The sequence below is a fragment of the Muntiacus reevesi genome, chromosome 5 (assembly GCF_963930625.1).
Source record: "Muntiacus reevesi chromosome 5, mMunRee1.1, whole genome shotgun sequence".
In the NCBI taxonomy this organism is placed as follows: domain Eukaryota; kingdom Metazoa; phylum Chordata; class Mammalia; order Artiodactyla; family Cervidae; genus Muntiacus; species Muntiacus reevesi.
This window is the reverse complement of record NC_089253.1, coordinates 79,430,005-79,449,497: the sequence shown is the minus strand read 5'-3', so window position 1 is coordinate 79,449,497 and position 19,493 is coordinate 79,430,005. Positions and strand designations below refer to the sequence as shown.

The 19,493-nt window shown below is 42.8% G+C and overlaps 1 protein-coding gene across 2 annotated transcripts in view; it reads left to right on the top strand.

The window, feature by feature from the left end:
* The first annotated feature begins 4,316 nt into the window (after positions 1–4,316).
* SPMIP3 (sperm microtubule inner protein 3) overlaps positions 4,317–19,493 on the top strand; it is a 28,052-nt gene continuing 12,875 nt past the window's right edge. Inside the window, exons 1-3 of one of the 2 annotated variants that reach the window (XM_065935606.1) lie at positions 4,317–4,372; positions 13,161–13,256; positions 19,026–19,102. In XM_065935606.1, coding sequence (XP_065791678.1) covers positions 4,317–4,372; positions 13,161–13,256; positions 19,026–19,102 — 229 coding nt within the window. Of the gene's footprint in view, positions 4,373–13,160; positions 13,257–18,929; positions 19,103–19,493 lie in introns of both variants that reach the window. The other variant, XM_065935605.1, reaches the window with a different exon arrangement.

Here is a 19,493-nt window from a genome sequence, read left to right as displayed (position 1 = left end):
TGAGTTCCTTTAGGATTGACTGGTTGGATCTCCTTTTTGTCCAAGGGACTCTCAAGAGTCTTTTCCAGCACCACAGTTCAAAAGCATCAATTCTTTGGCACTCAGTCTCCTTTATGGTCCAACTCTCACATTCATACATGACTACTGGAAAAACCATAGCTCTAACTATGGTTTTTAGCTTAACCTTTGTTGGCAAAGTGATGTCTCTGCTTTTTAATACACTGTCTAGGTTTGTCATGGCTTTTCTTCCAAGGAGCAAACATTTTTTAATTTCATGGCTGCAGTCACCATCCACAGTGATTTTGGAGCCCAAGAAAACAATATTCACATTTTTTGTTGATCAGTCACTAAGTCATGTTTGACTCTTTTGTGATCCCATGGATTGTAGCCCACCAGGTTCCTCTGTCCATAGAATTTTCCAGGCAAAAATACTGGAATGGGTTGCAATTTCCTCCTCCAGGTGATCTTCCCAATGCAAGCATACAGCCTGCATCTCCTGGTTGCAGGGACACTCTTTACCACTGAGCCACCTGGGAAGTCCCACATATACACATATATATGTCTGTATATATATACATACACATATATGTATATGTGCATAGATGAAATACAAAAATTTAAAATAGTTGTTTATGGGTAGTTTTAATATTATTTTATAGAATTATTCACTCTGAGCATATTACATTTCAGTTTTTTAAAAAAAGAAAAAAGCTTAAGGTTTTGTAGAATTAATACGAGTTTGAATGAAAAGTAGGATGACAGTATAGACAGAACTCATATTTGTCCTGGAAGAATTTTACTAAGGGCACACCAGAAGGAGAATCTTCTATTAAAGTAGCTAAGAAATCATACATTTTAAAGGTGATAAAAGACATGTTGTTCGTGGTGCCTCTAACAAAAGTGTTGGCTGTGAATTTGTAAATGATGGCACGTTTAACATATGTTCATACCTAAGTCACATTCTGATTTGGTGGATGACTATTTTTTAAGATTAACTAAAATAAAATGCACTGACATATCTACTGCAAGCTACATTTTCTTATGTGTTCAAGAGATGATAGCTAACCACACAAAATGTGATCTGGTGCCCTGTATGCATGGTAGAGGCATTCTCTAAAGATGTAAAATGGCAAGGTCACCCTCCCAGACAAGGTCTGATTATTCTGGAAGCTTAGGCTTAGACTCAAAGTGAGTTATTAATGTGTTCCTCTGAAACGGTTTCTACCACAATGCCAAGTCACAGCCACCCAGGACTGATGTTCCCTGTGGTGCTGATTCAGAATTTCTAGGCACTGAGCAGTCACTCCATCATCAAAGGCACACTTGGTGTTGTCTTGGTTAGGAGCACAAATGTCCTAAATATCTTGCATTCTTCTCCAGCATGTCACTTCTAGTGAACTGAAATCCCAGCATTGATGTTTTCTGAGTTTAAGAGAGAGCTCAATTGTGTTTGCTCAGATTCTCTCTTTCATTCTTTCTGCCTTCTTTTTTCTTTTTTTAAATAAACACACCAGTGCTGAAAGTAAAAACACACTTTGTAATGAACAGATTCTGTTGGATAGCCAAACTGTTCTATTACGATCTTGTTTGAAACTTTTCAAGTTGCTTGAAGAACAGAGGTGAAGTAAAGCAACCAGCTGGCCTGTGGACAGAAGTCAACAAGTTATCGAAGGAAAAGAGGGAGATATCACACACTTTTTTTCCAGTTCTTCCTCCCTCCTGGTTACTGCTTCTTTTGTATTATCCCAGTTTTGTTTTGGCTGATGGTCAGGGTGCCCCGTGGTTGTTTTGATAGAGCACAGTCGTTAAGACAACTGTTTCTGGAGCTAGAGGAGTCTAACCATGGATTCTCAGAAGTTACTTTACTTCTCAGAATTTCAGTTTTCTTGTCAGTAAAGTGATAAACACTTAATAGGATTACTGGGAGGCTGATAGGAGTTAATACGTGTTGGTGGTGGTGGTGGTTAGTTGCTAAGTCATGTCTGACTCTTTCGTGACCCCATGGACTGTAGCCCACAAAGCCCCTCTGTCCATGCAATTTCCCAGGCAAGAATATTGGAGTGGGCTGCCATTCCCTTCTCCAGGGGGCCTTCCCAACCCGGGGATCAAACCCGTATCCTCTGCATTGGCGGGTAGATTCTTTACCAAAAACCCGTATCCTCTGCATTGGCGGGTAGATTCTTTACCAAAAACCCGTATCCTCTGCATTGGCGGGCAGATTCTTTACCACTGAGCCACAGGAAGCTCCTTAATACATTTTACTGTACACATAATACATGTTCATAAATAGAAACTCATATAGCCTCCTTTCTCCAACCTGATTTTTAGGTTAGAAAACACACATGCATCATTGTCTCACGTAACTCTCCAGAAAGATATCATAATCATCAATGTACTTAGCTGGTGCCTGAGTCTGTTAAACTGCTGTAACAAGCTTCAGAGGCTGAGTGCCTTGTAAACAATAGAAGTTTCTTTCTCACGTTTCTGGAGGCTGAAGTCAGAGATTGGGGTGCCAGCACGATAGGGTTCGGATAAGACCCTCTGCCAGGTTGTAGGGTGCAGACTTCTTGTATTCTCATATGGCAGACAGAAAGCCAGGGGACACTCTGAGGTCTCCTTCATAAGAGCACTAGCTCCATTCACGAGGGCTCCATGCCCATGAGATAATCACCTCTCAAAGGCTCCCCCTCCAAACACCATCACACTGGGGTTAGGGTTTCAATATATGACTTTCAGGGAGGACACAACTGTTCACACACATTTCCACTCTGGCGGGGCAAAGACTAACCACAAGCCACATGGGTCTCAGTACATTGTTCTTCTGCTACCCCATGTTGATGCAAATTGGAGGCCCAGCCGTCTTTGTATATACATAATATATACACCTTGTACAAAATTCACAAGGTACACCAAAGGTAAACTGTAAAAAAGTAAGGCTTTCTCCCACGTCTGTCCCCCGAGGCACTTAGTGTCCTCCCCATTGTAGACTCTTTCTCAAGTGAATACTTAGATGCGGTGGTTTTCTATGGCAAGTCCTCTCCAGTACATGCTAGTGCTACAGGTGCCAAGTCGCTCCAGTACATAAGCAGATGCAAAATGAAATTTTAGACTAGAAACATTATATATTATATGTTTAAACTGGAACCAGCAAAGGAAACAGAAAGGGTTCAATGTAGATAAAGAGACGGTTACAAAATCATTGGAAGTGTTGGAAAAGTAGGCTCTGGGGAAGGCCTCCAAGAAGCTTCTAGAACATCTTCACAAAACTGACCCATCATAAAAGCAGCTACCTGTGCCCTGATGAGGAAGTTGCTTCCAGACAACTGAGTTCAAGAACCTGGTCCCAAAGCTAACAGAACTGCCACTCCAGCTGCCTCTCTGCCCTCAAGAAGCTGGTGTTTGAACACTAAACGCAGCATTCAGCATTGCTTCAACATGATTGCCTCTTATACTCTCAAAGCTGGAGACTGGACACTGGCATTCTGCTGCAGAAAGAAACATCACATTGTCTTAACCAGTTTCGCCAGTAGAAAAAGGCAAAGAAGCAGAAATTAGCCCCTGTCTCATTTTCATCTTCCAAATCTCACTCAATTACCTCTGATTCGGGACTAACTCATTTCCAGAACTCTAGTATGAGGGCATGTGGAAGATGCAGTGCTTAGCCTACAAGTGGGTGCAGTAGGAAGATACCTCAAGAAGAGTGAGAAAGGAGGCTACATCTCCAACTCACACAGTACTTTTTGCTGCTAAAGAAAAGCATGCCTCTGTATATTGGCTTATGCTTTCCATTTCTTTTTGCTTCTTTTAGAGTTTATTTCCTGGGGCTTCCCAGGTGGCTCAGTGGTAAGGAATCTGCCTGCCAATGTGGAAGACACAGGTTTGGTCCCTGATCCAGAAAGATCCCACGTGCTGCAGGGCAACTAAGCCCAAGTGCCACAACTCCTGAGCCTGTGCTCTAGAGTCTAGAAGTCACAACTGTTGAGCCCACATGCCGCAACTAATGAAGTTCAAGCATCCACGAGCCCGTGCTCAGCACCAAGAGAAGCCACCACAATGAGAAGCCCGCGCAGCACAGTGAAGAGTAGCTCCTGCTCACCACAACTGTAGAGAGCCAGAAATAAATAAATAGATAAATAAATAAATTTTTTTTTAAAAAAAAGAGTCTATTTCCTTCCCTAAATAGTCTAACAGAAGCTATGAATGGACCTTCTACTTTCAAGACAGACTTTGTAGTACTAGGTAGTCATGCCTGGGAAATGTGTATAAACTTGCAATAAGAAATTTCATTTTAATTTTTTTTCAGAATCTTATCCATCATGACTGCCATCCGGCTACGAGAATTTATTGACCGCCACCCAGCAATCCCACCCAGGTAATGGTCTTCCAAATGCAGACACCTCCAGAGCTGCAGCACGGAAGACAAACTCCTGGGAGACTAGAATTATTCGCTCAGCTGCTTGCTCCCTGATTTAGAGACAACTGCTGCCAGAGGTTCTACTGAAGTTTCTCTGGGTTTACAAAAAGTTGTTCTTTAAAAAAAATCCTACATTTATGGCAGCATCCAAGCAACTGGCAACTCCAAATTTTAGTACTTAGTTATTTTCCACAATGTTTAGTCATCAAAGATATGTCCTTTTGCTTCCAGAAATCACTGAAGGAGAAAGGGAAGGATGCTTTGTTCTTAAAAAGATGTTCTTTCTCTTAAAAAAAAAGTCCTATTTTAGAGAAAGTATAGTGCCTACTCTTCCCTCCCTGAAACGCACATGTGGAGGAAGCAGGGTGGAGAGAAAGGGGTGGGTTCCAGAATTACTTGATTTCTGCCTCCCCACAAGCCCTTGGCTTTCCGAGTGTGTACTTGAGATTTTTGCCCACCACTGTTGGGCCTGTTTAATTGTGGTCTCATCTCCTGGGGAAAATGGAGACAATCCTCCATTGGCGGCTGCCGCCTGGAGCTAGATGGAACCAAGTCAGAATCACTGGACCTGACCTAAGGCAGCCCATGGGGAGCTGGAGGGCTGGGTGGAACACAGAGCAGAAGGCGCCAGGCCACGGATGTCCTCAGGCTGGGCTGCATTCAGCTCTCTCAGACTCATCCATCAGAGGCACGCTCTGCCTGCACCAGACTGGGGCCCCCACTCGCCAGCTGAGTGCTCCCCGTGGGCCAGGTCTTTGTCTATTTTCTGTCTCTCCTGCCTTGCAACATAGTGGACCAGTCCATCAGCAGGTTCCTCAATTCTGCCTCTAGGATGTATCTCCATTGGAGTGTTTTTCTTCATTTCCACTGCCACAACCTGGTCCAGACCACCACTGCCTCTCCCCTGTTCACCTGCAACAATGGCCACTCTGGTCCTCCTCCAATCCATTCTCCAGAGAGAACCCCACAAAACATAAACAGGATCAGAGCCTTCCATTGCCTAAAACCGTGCAATCTGGGACCTTTCTTGTCGTCCAGTGGTTGAGAACCCACCTTCCAATGCAGAGGACACAGATTTTATCCCTGGTCAGAGAACTAGGATCCCACATGCTGCGGGGCAACTAAGTCTGAACTCCACAACTAGGGATCCTAAGTGTCGCAACCAAGACCTAGCACAGTCAAAAAATAAAAAAACCAAACCCTGCAATTACTGCATTTTGCATGTAGCCTCAACACTTGCCAGGGCCTGCAGAGCCCTACACAAACAGACCCTGCTGATTTCTCCAACCTCCTCTTAGCTCCAGCCCCGTGATCTTTCTTGTTCCTTCAGTAGGCCCGCACCCTTTCATGTCTCAGGGTTTTAGGACGTGTTCCTTTCCCCTACATCATTGCCTTCTCGACTCTCTGCTATTCTTTTTACTTGGTTCAACCAGCCCCCTTTCACTCAGCATGTCTCCACTGTTATCAGCTGCTCCGTGAGCAGAAGATGGTACCATCCTGGCTGGGGGAGATGTCCTCCTTCCACCTACCTCATCACCTCTGTCAGTTCTCTCTCTCACACCTTTTTTGATTTCCTGTATGACTCCAATCATAACTTTCCATTATTTTCTGTTTCTTTATTTCCTGTCTAGATCACCCATTGGAATAATAGTTAACCCCCTAACAGTCCTTAATATGTGGCAGGCACTGTTCTAAGTATATATTAACTCATTTAATCTTCACAGTGACTGGGAGGAAATTGAGGCAAGGAGTGGTTAAGTGACTGTCCTCAGATTCCACAGTAGTGAACTAGCAGAAGTAGCATTTGAACCTGCTGGTCTGAAGCCAACATCTGTACTCTAGGTCACTGCCCTTGACATCTCCGGGTCTGCCCCCAGGGCGGGGCTTGTTTCACAGGCCACTCTGCCTAGCAGACTGCCACACTTGGTAGGACCTCTGCGCACCTTTGTTGGAAAACTGAAAATGAATGAATCAATGAGAAAAACTCATTCCGGCATGTGTTTGAGGTTTGGCTTCCTGGTGATTGACAGTATTGACAGGTCTGCCCTCTGCTGCTCCTCTCTGTAAGCATTTACCCAATTAATTCATCCTTAAATGCCTAACCCTTGGGCTATAGAAGGGAAAACCGAATTACAAACCAGGAGGGGCACCTCATAAAGTTAAACATTAAGTGATTTACAAGTACTAGTGACCACACAAAATTCTCATAAAAAAATTACATTAGATACAAATTATACTAGCCTTGTCACTCCGGGGCAAGACTGAGTATTGTGTTGACTTGTGGGGCCTAAGATGCTCCTGGAAAGATTACTTAGGTTGGATTAAACTCACTGTGGTGTGCAAAAGACAAAGAATTTGTGTTGGACTTAAAGGAACTTTAAAAACATTGACTGACGCAATCTCTGAGACATCAAGGGGCAGCTATGAAGGTCAGATCATCCTGCCTCAAATGATAGATGGCCACACCTATGAGATACTTCAGTCACCAAGGATGTTCACACATATCTTGTTGATTCTCATGTAGTCGTTAATGGAGATAGCATCACCCCCACTTTTTATTTTTATAATTAAAATTTTCATTTATCTATCTATTTATTATTGGCTGTGCTGGGGTTTTGTTGCTATGCAGGCTTTTCTCTTTGCTCATTGCAGTGCCCAGACTTCTCATTACCATGGCTTGTTTTGTTGCAGAGCGTGGGCTCTAGGGCACGCGGGCTCAGTAGCCGTGGTTCCTGGGCTCTAGAGCACAGGCTCACTAGTTGTAGCTCGCTTAGTTGCTCTGCAGCATGTGGGATCTTTCCAGATCAGGGACCACACCTGTGCTTCCTGCATTGGCAGACAGAGTCTTTACAACTAAGCCACCAGGGAAGCCCTCCCCACCCCATTTTATTGATGAGAAAACTGAGGCTCCCTCTTCCTTGAGATTTGTGAAGCCAGTAGAGTCTGGGGAGCGAAAGCATGAGGATGTGGGAACGGTGGTCTCCCACCTTCTGTACTTATCAGCTCTTGTCCTTAGTAAGAGACGTATTCCCCCTGAGCCTTTGTTACCTGACTGGGGCAGCACTTATCCCCACTCTAAATGACTGGGCCTGAGGAGGGTTTTCCTTATCTGAGTATGAACTCTCAGGTGGAAAGACAGTGTTTCTCATCACTGCAGCCCTGGCATCTGACACACTTTAGAGCCTGCAGTAAGCACTTGTTTTCCTGAACCGAAAGCAGCCTCCAGTTCCACTGCGGGGTCTACTTCTCTTCCTATTGCTTTGGTTCAGGACATCCACTTCCCGTCTGCCCACAGTGAATCACAGAGTTCACACAAAAGTAACGCTGAACTCTTCTCAAGAAGTCATCGCACCAACAGAGATGACTCTGGATGCGACATGGAGTTCAGAGAGCTGGGTTTGACTCATGCCTCTTGGCATTTATCAGCTGGGTGTTATTCAGAAAGCCCACTTAACCTCTGTGAGCCTTGGTCTCCGCTTCTGTAACAGGGTGTTGACAGTGTTTACCTGGCAACATGACTGTGAGAATTAGATGAGATCATCTCTGCGAAGCTTTGTAATGATGAGGCCCAGCACAGACACAGGGCTGCACCGTCACAGTGGCCTGGGCTACCGCAGGCCCCAGAGGGATCCTCCCCTTTGGGTGTTGAATTTTGCCTGCGGGGAAGCCCAGATCCTGCTCTGGTTACATTCACCCTCCCAGGGAACCGGTTTGCTCTTGTCTAGACTGAATGTGTTACCTCAAAGAGCCACGCTGTCAGGCACTGGTAAATACTGTCCCTGGACTCCTACTCCCACCCAGGGAGGAGAAAAGGCCTTTCTACAGCTGACTCAAGAATCTTATGAGCCAAGTCAATAAAGTGGGTCTGAGCAGAGTCCAGGGCAGGGCTCCCAGACCAGGTCTGGAGGCCAGCCCTGCTTTCCTACACATTAATCGATTTTTTCCTCACACCCAGCCCCTCCTTGGGAGAGGCCGGGTACTGTGCGGCCTCTGGGGGCACTGACTGCCGGGCCAGGCTAGGCGTTATCTCTTAGGAGATAAAAATTCTCTTCCAAACCGCTGACATGTTACCCCCTTCATCTAGAGCTTTCTCCTCTTGTAGGTGAAGATCACGGGGGGGAGGGGGGGGACCTTGGAAAGTCTACCCAAAGAGTTGGAATAAAAGCATAACACACCTTCATTCCTCAAATGACCACAACCCCACCCAGCCTTGCCTCCAACACCCACCTGCTTACACACTTTCCTACTCTCTCCACTTCAAAAGCTACCCGGAGAGGGACTTCCCTGGGGGTCTGCTGGTTAAGACTCTCCGCTTCCACTGCAGGGGCTGCAGGTGGGATCCCTGGTCAGGGTACTGAGATCTTATATGCTGCGTGTTGCAGCCAAAATAAAACAAATTAAAAAAATAAAAATTAAAAAGCTACCCAGGGAGACTCCCGAGGGACTTGGGGTGGGCACATTACCTGCTGCTGGTGAGGGGCTTCTCCAGTCGCAGATGGCTTGTACAGACCGTTTCTAGGAGCAGTGCTGAGGCTGCTCACCCGGACTCATGCCCAGGAGGAACCCAGAGCCAAACACAGCCTAGTGCAAATGGTGTAGCAACCGTGAGAAATCAGTGTTGTTCTGGAACTCCAGCTGGATGCTTCACAGAGCCTCCAGCGAGGTGATCTTCCCAAGGTGGGCCTTGGAAACCAGGCAGGCACCTAAGAAAGCTGTGTCTCACACTCCGTGCCCTCAAGAATGTCATTGTTCCCTATCATTGTGCCAGTTCTTCTTTCCTCTTACGACCTAATCCCCTGCTGTTATTTACCGTTCAGGGCTCAGTCATATTATCCCAGCCACTGGGCAGGCCCAGACAGACTGTGGTTTTTCTGAAAATTAGAGCTCCCTGAGGTCCTGTTTGCACAGACAGGCACATCCGCCCTGCTGACAGCACTTGCCTTTTGCACCAGCTAGACAGCAAAGTCCCCACTGCCCTCACACACTCCACTCTAATCACAACTCTGTCCAAGAGTTGGGTTCTATCATTCCCTCACCTGGAATCTCTTCCCTCTCCTGCTGCCTTGCTCAAACCCTAGACAGCCTTCCCTCTTTTCTGCCCCACTGACCCTTTATTCAGATCATGGTTTCAGCACATAAGGAGCACGATGAGGACAAGGACTGCTTTTGAGTCAGCTTTGTATCTGCAGAGCCTAGTAGTGTGCAGGGCACATTGTTGTCATTATTCAGTCACCTGGTCATGTCCGACTCTTTGCAACACAATGGACTGTAGCACGCCAGGCCTCTCTGCCCTCACCATCTCCCAAAGTTTGTCCAAGTTCATGTCCACTATACAGTGATGCCATCCAGCCATCTCATCCTCTGACACCCTCTTCTCCTTCTGCCCTCAATCTTTCCCAGCATCAGGGACTTTTCCAATGTGTCAGTTGTTTGCATCAGATGACCAAAATACTGGAGCTTCAGCTTCAGCATCAGTCTTTCCAATGAGCATTCAGGGTTGATTTCCCTTAAGACTGACTGGTTCGATCTCCTTGCTATCCAAGGGACTCTCCAGAGTCTTCTCCAGCACTACAGTTCTAAGGCATCAATTCTTTGGTGCTCTGCCTTCTTTACCGTCTTGCTCTTAAAACCATCCATGACCACTGAGAAGACCATACCTTGATTATATGAACCTTTGTTAGCAGAGTTATGTCTCTGCTTTTCAACATACTGTCTAAATTTGTCATGGCTTTCCTGCCAAGAAGCATTTGTCTTCTGATTTCATGGCTGCAGTCACCATCCACAGTGATTTTATAGCCCAAGAAGAGGGTATCTGTCACTACTTTCACCTGTATTTGCCATGAAGTAATGGGGCCGGATGCCATGGTTTTAGATTTTTTAATATTTAGTTTTAAGCCAGCTCTTTCACTCTCCTTCTTCACCGTCATCAAGAGGCTCTTTAGTGTCTCTTTGCTTTCTGCCACTGGAGTGGTATCATCCACATATATGAGGTTGTTGATGTTCCTCCCACCTATCTTGATTCCAGCTTGTAACTCATCCAGGTCAGAATTTTTCATGATGTGCTCAGCATATAGTTTAAACAAACAGGGTGACAGCAGACAGCCCTATCATACTCCTTTCTCAATATTGAACTAATCATTTGTTCCATACAGGGTTCTAACTGTTACTTCTTGACCCACATACCGGTTTCTCAGGAGACAGGTAAGATCGTCTTGTATTTCCATCACCTCAAGAGTTGCCACACTTTATAATGATCCACACAGTCAAAGGTTTTGGCATAGTTGATGAAACAGAGGTAGATGTTTTTCTGGAATTCCCTAGCTTTCTCTATGATTCAGTAAATGTTGGCAATTTGATCTCTGGTTCCTCTTTCTTTTCTAAGCCCAGCTTGGACATCTGGAAGTTCTTGGTTCACATAATGCTGAAGCCTAGAATGCAAGATTTTAAGCACGACCTTACTAGCATGGGAGATGAGTGCAATTGTGTGATGGTTAGCACATCCTTTAGTACCAGCTTTCTTGGGAACTGGGTTTAGGATTGACCTTTTCCAGTCTTGTGGTCACTACTGGGTCTTCCAGATTTGCTGGCATATTGAATGCAACACCTTGATGGCATCATCCTTTAGGGTTTTGAATAGTTTTTTTGGAATTCCATCGCATCCACTAGATTTATTAACACTAGTACCTAAGGCCCACTTGACTTTGCTCTCCAGAAAGTCTGGCTATGGGCGAGTGACCACACCATTGTAGTAATGCAGTTCATTAAGATCTTTTTTTTTTTGTACAGTTCTTCCATGTATTCTTTCCATCTCTTCTTGATCTCTTCAGCATCTACTAGGTCTCTACCATTTCTGGGTGAAATGTTCCCTTGATATCTCCAATTTTCCTGAGGAGATCTTTAGTCTTTCCCCTTTTACTGTTTCTTCTAGTTTTATGCACTGTTCATTGAAGAAGGCCTTCTTGTCTCCCTGTGCTGTTCTTTGGAAAGGTGCATTTAGTTGAATATACCTTTTCTTTTCTCCCTTGCTTTTTGCTTCTCTTCTTTCTTCAGGTATTTTTAAATCCTCCTCAGATAACCACTTTGCCTTCTTGCTTTTCTTCTTCTTTGGGATGGTTTTGTTCACTGTAGGATACATTATGCATAGTTAATAAATTCTGGTCAAACTGGAGGCATAGCTTAAGTTTCCATTCATCATTCAGCATGTACTTGATGAGCTACTCCATGCAAAACTATGTAGTACCTTTCACTAACTCTTCTTGAATTCTTATGACACCTACTCAGTAAGAACCTATGGAAGGTCCTCAAAGACCCCACATACCCCAAACTCTAGAGTCATCATCTCAAGAAGGGTCACTTTCCTGCGCTCTGTCTCCTGGTGAATGGCAGCCTGTTTCCCAACATCTGAAGCCGCGTCTTGCGCTGAAGCCTTGATGTACGCCTTCTTTTTCATCCTCAACCCTCTCTCCTAGCAGTCATCTTAGGCCTCTCCTTCCCATGTGACCTTTCCACCACAGAGTTCAAAGCTTCCCTATGTCCCACATACATTGCTATGATTACCTCCTGATCAGTCCTCGTACTTCTAGTCAGATTGTCTTCAGATTTGTTTTCCACATTGCCACCAGCAGAATCTCTCTTCAACAAAAATTGCATTCATCATGGATTTTCTTTAAAATCCTACAACAATTCCCTATTACCTATATCAATGGTTCTGCTTTTCAGATGACACACTCCATTGATTTATAATAAATATTTGTAATGTCCCTGCTACTCTCCTGAAATAAAATCTGTAAATAACATAATACAACTACATATAATTTTAAGATGTCAGTATAATGCTGTAGGGCTTCTCTGGTGGCTCAATGGTGAAGAATCCATTTGCCAATGCAGGAGACACGGATTTGATCCCTGGGTTGGGAAGATTCTCTGGAGGAGAAAATGGGAACCCACTCCAGTATTCTTGCCTAGGAAATCCCATGGACAGAGGAGCCTGGTGAGCTACAGTTCATGGGGTCAAAAAAGAGTTGGATACAACTTAGTGACTAAACAACAACAGCATTATGCTATAATGATCATCTAAAAGGAAAGTAATTAATTATAGAGAAGATGTATTTCAAAATGTAAGATCTGGGCACCATGAGCCCTCGGCTCCTCCCGACACTGCTGTGTTTCAGCTATACACACCCAGCTCATCTCACGCCCCAGTAGACTTCCCCCTACTCTCCACCTTACTCACTTATGCTTGTGTTTCCAAACATCCTCACAGCCCAACCCACCCAGGTAAGGCTGGAACCCCTCCTCTAGGCTTGCAAGTACCTTGAGCTTTGACCTTTATAGTGCTTCTTCATTTTTAGCCCCTATATATTTAATTATTAGAGTTTCTTTTGAAACACTGTGAAAGTTCATAAAAATATCAAAAGTAGAAAAAAATAGTATAATGAATCTCCATTTATCCATGCCCATCTTTCAGTAAATATCAACATTTGCCCCACTGGCTTTATATATTCCCTTATATTTTCTTGATATTTTGAAACTAATACCTGACAAGTCAAATATTTCTTTATGAATCCTGAAAAATGGATAACAAAAGACACCCTTATCAAGAGATTCCAAGGGTTTTAGGACCTTTGTGCCAGGAACTGAGGATAGAGACTGAATATATTTTGTACTATACCACAGCTGGTTTTCCTCTGTAAAGAGCTAGTCATATTAATTCCTTTTCTCTCATTCTCCTTCCCATCTCCACTAGTATATTCATTGTTCACCAAGGAAAAGATCTCCATGGTTATTACACTGGGCAGCTGGCAAGACTCCATTATGATTATAGTGTGAAGAGATCTCCCAGGTAAGACACTTTCCTAAATCGTAATATACAAAAATTTCACTAAAGTTAGACTAATAAATGAAAAGCTGGGAATCACAACTTGCAATGATAATAATAAAAGTAATAATTATTGTTTAATGGATACAAAAATTTGGAAGGAAATACAGCAAACTGTTGACACTGTCTTTTCATGAATAGTGAGATTATTAATATTTGTGTTTCATTTTTTATCTTTTTCTCTATTTTCCAGATTTTCTATGATGAACATATACTACTTTTATAATTAAAAATAAATATAAAATTATTTAAATCATCAAAGGAATGTAAGAAATATCATTAGTTTAACATTTTAACTCAAATAACTTAATCTTCTTGACACTCATTTTCCTTCTCAATAAAACCACAAATTTGGTCTAACCAGTTTCTGCCTTTCTGCAGTGATTTTAACAGAAGGGAAAAAAGCAGGCACTTCAGTGCTATTTTCTAGTTTTGGGAGGCTGTTCAGTTCAGTTCAGTTCAGTCGTTCTGTCGTGTCTGACTCTTTGCGACCCCATGAACCACAGCACATCAGGCCTCCCTGTCCATCACCAACTCCCAGAGTTTACCCAAACTCATATCCATTGAGTCGGTGATGCCATCTAGCCATCTCATCCTCTGTCATCCCCTTCTCTTCCCTCCTGCCTTCAATCTTTCCCAACATCAGGGTCTTTTCAAATGAGTCATCTCTTCACATCGGGTGACCAAAGTATTGGAGTTCAGCTTCATCATCAGTCCTTCCAATGAACACCTAGGAATGATCTCCTTTAGGATGGACTGGTTGGATCTCCTTGCAGTCCAAGAGTCTCTCAAGAGTCTTCTCCAACACCACAGTTCAAAAGCATCAATTCTTTGGCGCTCAGCATTCTTTACAGTCCAACTCTCACATCCATACATGACTACTGGAAAACCCATAGCCTTGACTAGACGAACCTTTGTTGGCAAAGTAATGTCTCTGCTTTTTAATATGCTGTCTAGTTTGGTCATACATTTCCTTCCAATGAGTAAGCGCCTTTTAATTTCATGGCTGCAGTCACTATCTGCAGTGATTTTGGAGTCCAGAAAAATAAAGTCAGCCACTGTTTCTACTGTTTCCCCATCTATTTGCCATGAAGTGATGGGACTGGATGGCATGATCTTAGTTTTCTGAATGTTGAGCTTTAAGTCAACTTTTACACTCTCCTCTTTCACTTTTATCAAGAGGCTCTTTTGTTCTTCTTCACTTTCTGCCATAAGGGTGGTGTCATCTGCATATGTGAGGTTATTGATATTTCTCCTGGCAATCTTGATTCCAGCTTGTGCTTCTTCCAGCCCAGCGTTTCTCATGATGTACCCTGCACATAAGTTAAATAAGCAGGGTGACAATATACAGCCTTGACGTACTCCTTTCCTTGTTTGGATGCAGTCTGTTGTTCCATGTCCAGTTCTAACTGTTGGTTCCTGACCTGCATACAGATTTCTCAAGAGGCAGGTCAGGTGGTCTGATATTCCCATCTCTTTCAGAATTTTCCACTGTTTATTGTGATCCACACAGTCAAAGGCTTTGGCATAGTCAATAAAGCAGAAATAGATGTTTTTCTGGAGCTCTCTTGCTTTTTCCATGATCCAGTTAGAAACATCAATTTAAGTAACTTATGAAATGTTTGATTTTAGGCAGTTTTCATCCATTCTGAATATCAATTGGCTTACCTGTTAAATAAAATAATTGATGTAAAATCCCAGAACGTAGTAAGCACTTAAAATACAATTGCTATTATTTTGAGTTCATCATCATAATATATTTTAGAAACTTCTTTTCTTAATTGCCTTTGATATAGTCAACTCCTGATTATTCTTCAAGTAAAGAAAAGGGAGCCATAGCAACGACAAAGTAGCACACAGACTAAACTTAATAGATGATCAAACTGGAAGTAGTTTTAGCTTTTTAAATTCTGACTCAACTTGATAAATAAGATGTAGCCAGAGACCTGACATGTCTTGCCTGACATGTAGCTGGTTGGTGTAAAAGCTGAGTTATGAATTGACCCACAGTTTCTGACTCCCAGTTCAAGGTTCTTTTTTCTAACTCAAATACATTCTTATATCAAAATCTTGTTAGGAGAATGATCTCTACCAGAGGATAAACAAGGAAGGAAACTACTGAAACTCTCTTCCAGAAGCCAGCTCCACAGGGCACTCTACACGTGTGTTCTATGGACTCTGACCATTCCCTTGGCTCCATTATCTGCCCCTCCTCCTACCATGGGATGCTCAGGCAAAGGGAACCTTGACTCTGACAAGACTTGAGCCTGCCTAAGATTAGTCTTAGGGGAAAAACTCAGTCAATGTTTTGTCAACCAACGACTTTATTAAACTTCTGACTAAGAATAAGGAAAAGACAAGCAAAAACAAAACAAACAAACAAGACAGGAAATCATGCAATTATTAGGACCAGGCCTAACTTCTTGTCTTTATACTCATGATTTAAACAGACAGATGCCTATGGCTTACCTTCCCCAGATATATTCTCCCACCAATGTGATATTTTCAGAATTAAAGTCCCCCTTTTGAGTAAAAGTATTATCTCCAGAACACCATCAGTATTCTTGAAAATGGAGATGATTCTGGTTCCATAGAAACATCCAGGGCAAAGTCAGAACAGCCTGCCAGTCTAGCAGGGGTGGGTGTAGGAGCAATCACCAGGATTCGGTTCGGGGGCCATCCATAGCTGTCAGTGGCACAGAAGTGACCAGATGACAGTAACAGGTGGAACACAAACTCACAAGAGACAGACCCATTCATCAGAAAGCAAATGTTTTGCTTGACAGCAGGAAACAAGCTTTCAGAGGAAAAGGAGTGCTTCCACCCACCATGTAAGGTACCCACTTTCTAGGACCAAGAACCTTTTAAGCACAAAACAACAGCAAGTAGAGGTGGAAAGGAATTCTTGGTGCTTCTCCACACCTGTCCTCAACAGAGCATCTCCCGCACATCCAGGATTGCTTCACTGTCCAGACACACAGTCAGAGTCTTGCTCTTTCTTTTCCTGAACTTCAGGCAGAGGCATCCCATTTCTGCTAACAAACTCTTCTCTTTAAAGAAGGCACATCACAATCAAGTTTTACCAAAGTATATAAAAATAATGTATTATGATTAAATAGTGTCAGTCACCCATTTCAGTGTGATTAATTATGGTTATACCATCAAGTAAGACGACATCCTACTCAAAATTATTGGATTAGGATGTTCTTAAATCTCACCCAACATTTAATCTTTTTCCCATCTCTAGTAGCTCACCTTCTCTACTTTACAGTTCAAAAATACACATGTTCATTACAACATTTGAAAACACTGATAATCAAAAATTTTTTTAATTACCCATAATGTCATTACCCAGAGATAGATAATATGTAGAATCCTCCAGATCTACACAAAATAGAATGAGATGGTATTTTGAAACCCTTTTTTGCCCAGTTTTATTGAGATATAGTTTATATATAACATTTTATTAGTTTAAGGTATGCAGCATAGTGACTTTATATATGTCATTGTTCCTGTTCAGTTGCTAAGTTATGTCCAAACTTTTGGGACCCCATGGACAGCAGTCTGCCAGGTTCCTGTCCATGGGATTCTCCAGGCCAAAATACTGGAGTGGGTGCCCATTTGCTTCTTCAGGGGATCTTCCCAACCCAAGAATTGAACCCGCATCTCCTGCATTGACAGGCTGATTCTTTACAGCTGAGCCACCAGGGAAGCCTGTACATATTGCAAAATGATTACTATAATGTTTATAAATATCCATCACCTCATAGAGTTACAATTTTCTTCTTGTGGTGAGAACTTTTAAGATCTACTTCTCTTAGCAACTTTCAAATATACAATATAGCATTGTTGACTATAGTCACCATGCAGTACATTATATTCCCAGAACTTATTTATATCTGGAAGTTTGTATCTTTTGACCATTTTCATCCATTTCCCCCAGGCCCCAAACCTCACCTCTGGCAATCACTATGTTGTTTTCTGTTTCTATGAGTTCAGTTTTTTTAGATTCCACATAAAAGTGAGATCATACAGTATTTGTCTTTCTTTGCCTCTTAGCATAATGTCCTCAAGGCTCATCTGTGTTGTCACAAATGGCAGGCTATTCATCTTTTTTAGGCTGAATAGTATTTCATAGTATATACATTTCACACATTTTTTTTCCATTCACTCATCAATGGACATTTAGATTATTTCAATGTCTTGGCCATCATAAATAATGCTGTAGTGAAGATGGGAGAGCAGATATCTTTTTTGAGATAGTGATTTTATTTCCTTTGGAAAAACACACAGAAGTGGAACTGCTGGATCATATGGTAGTTTTGTTTTTATTTTTTTTGAGGAATCTCCATACCACTTTCCATAGTAGATGCAACCAATTTACATTCCCATCAACAGTGCATGAGGACTTTTTTTTCCCTCCACATCCTTGCTACTACCTGTCATTTTTAGTCTTTTTGATGATAGCCTTTTTGACAGGTATGAGGTGATATCTTATTGTGGTTTTGATTTGCATTTCCCTAATGATTAGCCATGAAATTAAAAGACGCTTACTCCTTGGAAGGAAAGTTATGACCAACTTAGATAGCATATTAAAAAGCAGAGACATTACTTTGCCAACAAAGGTCCGTCTAGTCAAGGCTATGGTTTTTCCAGTGGTCATGTATGGATGTGAGAGTTGGGCTGTGAAGAGAACTGAGCGCCAAAGAATTGATGCTTTTGAACTGTGGTGTTGGAGAAGACTCTTGAGAGTCCCTTGGACTGTAAGGAGATCCAACCAGTTCATCCTAAAGGAGGTCAGTCCTGGGTGTTCATTGGAAGGATTGATGCTGAAGCTGAAGCTCCAATACTTTGGTCACCTCATGGGAAGAGTTGACTCATTGGAAAGCACCCTGATGCTGAGAAGGATTGGGGGCAGGAGGAGAAGAGGATGACAGAGGATAAGATGACTGGATGACATCACTGACTCTATAGACATGAGTTTGAGTAAACCCCAGGAGTTGGTGATGGACAGGGAGGCCTGGCATGCTGCGATTCATGGGGTTGCAAAGAGTCGGACACGACTGAGCAACTGAACTGAACTGAACTGAATGATTAGTGATGTTGAGCACCTTGATTAAAGCTTTCAACAAACTGGGCATGAAGGGAACATACTTCAACATAATAAATTCCATGTATGACAAGCCCACAGCTCACATTATACTCATCTGGAGGTACAGGAAGGTTATAACCAGTTTCAGGCTCATCAAACACCAGTATGCACCACAGTGGTTAGTCTGGTCAAAATAAAGCACTGGTTCCTTGGGGGAACTAAATATGCATACAAAAATTACATTTCAAAAGGGCACGGGAAGTAGCCATGCCTGAACAGATCCAGAGGAAGTTTTGATGCAGGTCACCTTCTATGACCTGTGATTAGAAAGGAGGAGGGATATTAAAGAGAAGAACAGGGGTCTGGAATCCTTAAACCATCTACTGACAAGTTTGCTAGAGCTCACCTTGGAGTTACAGAGTCTTGTCAATACTATCTTGGTAGCCTCTGGGCCACTTTTAGGGAATGAATTTCAGCTGATGAGAAAATGAAATGCTTTTCTTCTACTGGTGGGTATTTAGCAAGCTGTTTCTATTTTCATTCAGACCTCTCATAGACTTGGAAATTCCATCTAAGAAGAAAAGTCAGTATCAGCCTCAATTAGACCAACAAACTCTCATTCATTATATCAATTTTCGAAGACACTCAAAGCCTGCCGAACCATGGTATAAAGAAACCTCTTACCAAAGAGACTATTCTTTGCCATTTTACAAGATGGGTAAGTCAGATCAAGTGTTCTCACTGTCTGAGAGTAACTTTACCTGAGCCACATTTGAGCAACTCCTGTGAGCTTGCTGTCTCAGGGAGCATGTCTGGGACCTGTCACATTGGCAGGGAGGGGTATTCCCTTGTGTCTGGTGCAGGAAGAAGAATTTAGAGAGCTGCCCCTGGACTACATCCATCTTTCCTAGCTCCTCGTACAGGAGACTTTAAGGCTGAAAATTCATAAATGTCCTTGGTAGAAAGCAGGCTCAAGTCTGACCACTCCTCGGACCCCCCTTGTCACTCGACAAATTTGTTTTTGTGCCTAAACATACTGTTGAGAGGATCTTCCTCCTTTCATTCTATTTTAAATGGATTTATGACAATTATTTAATATTTGCAGATAT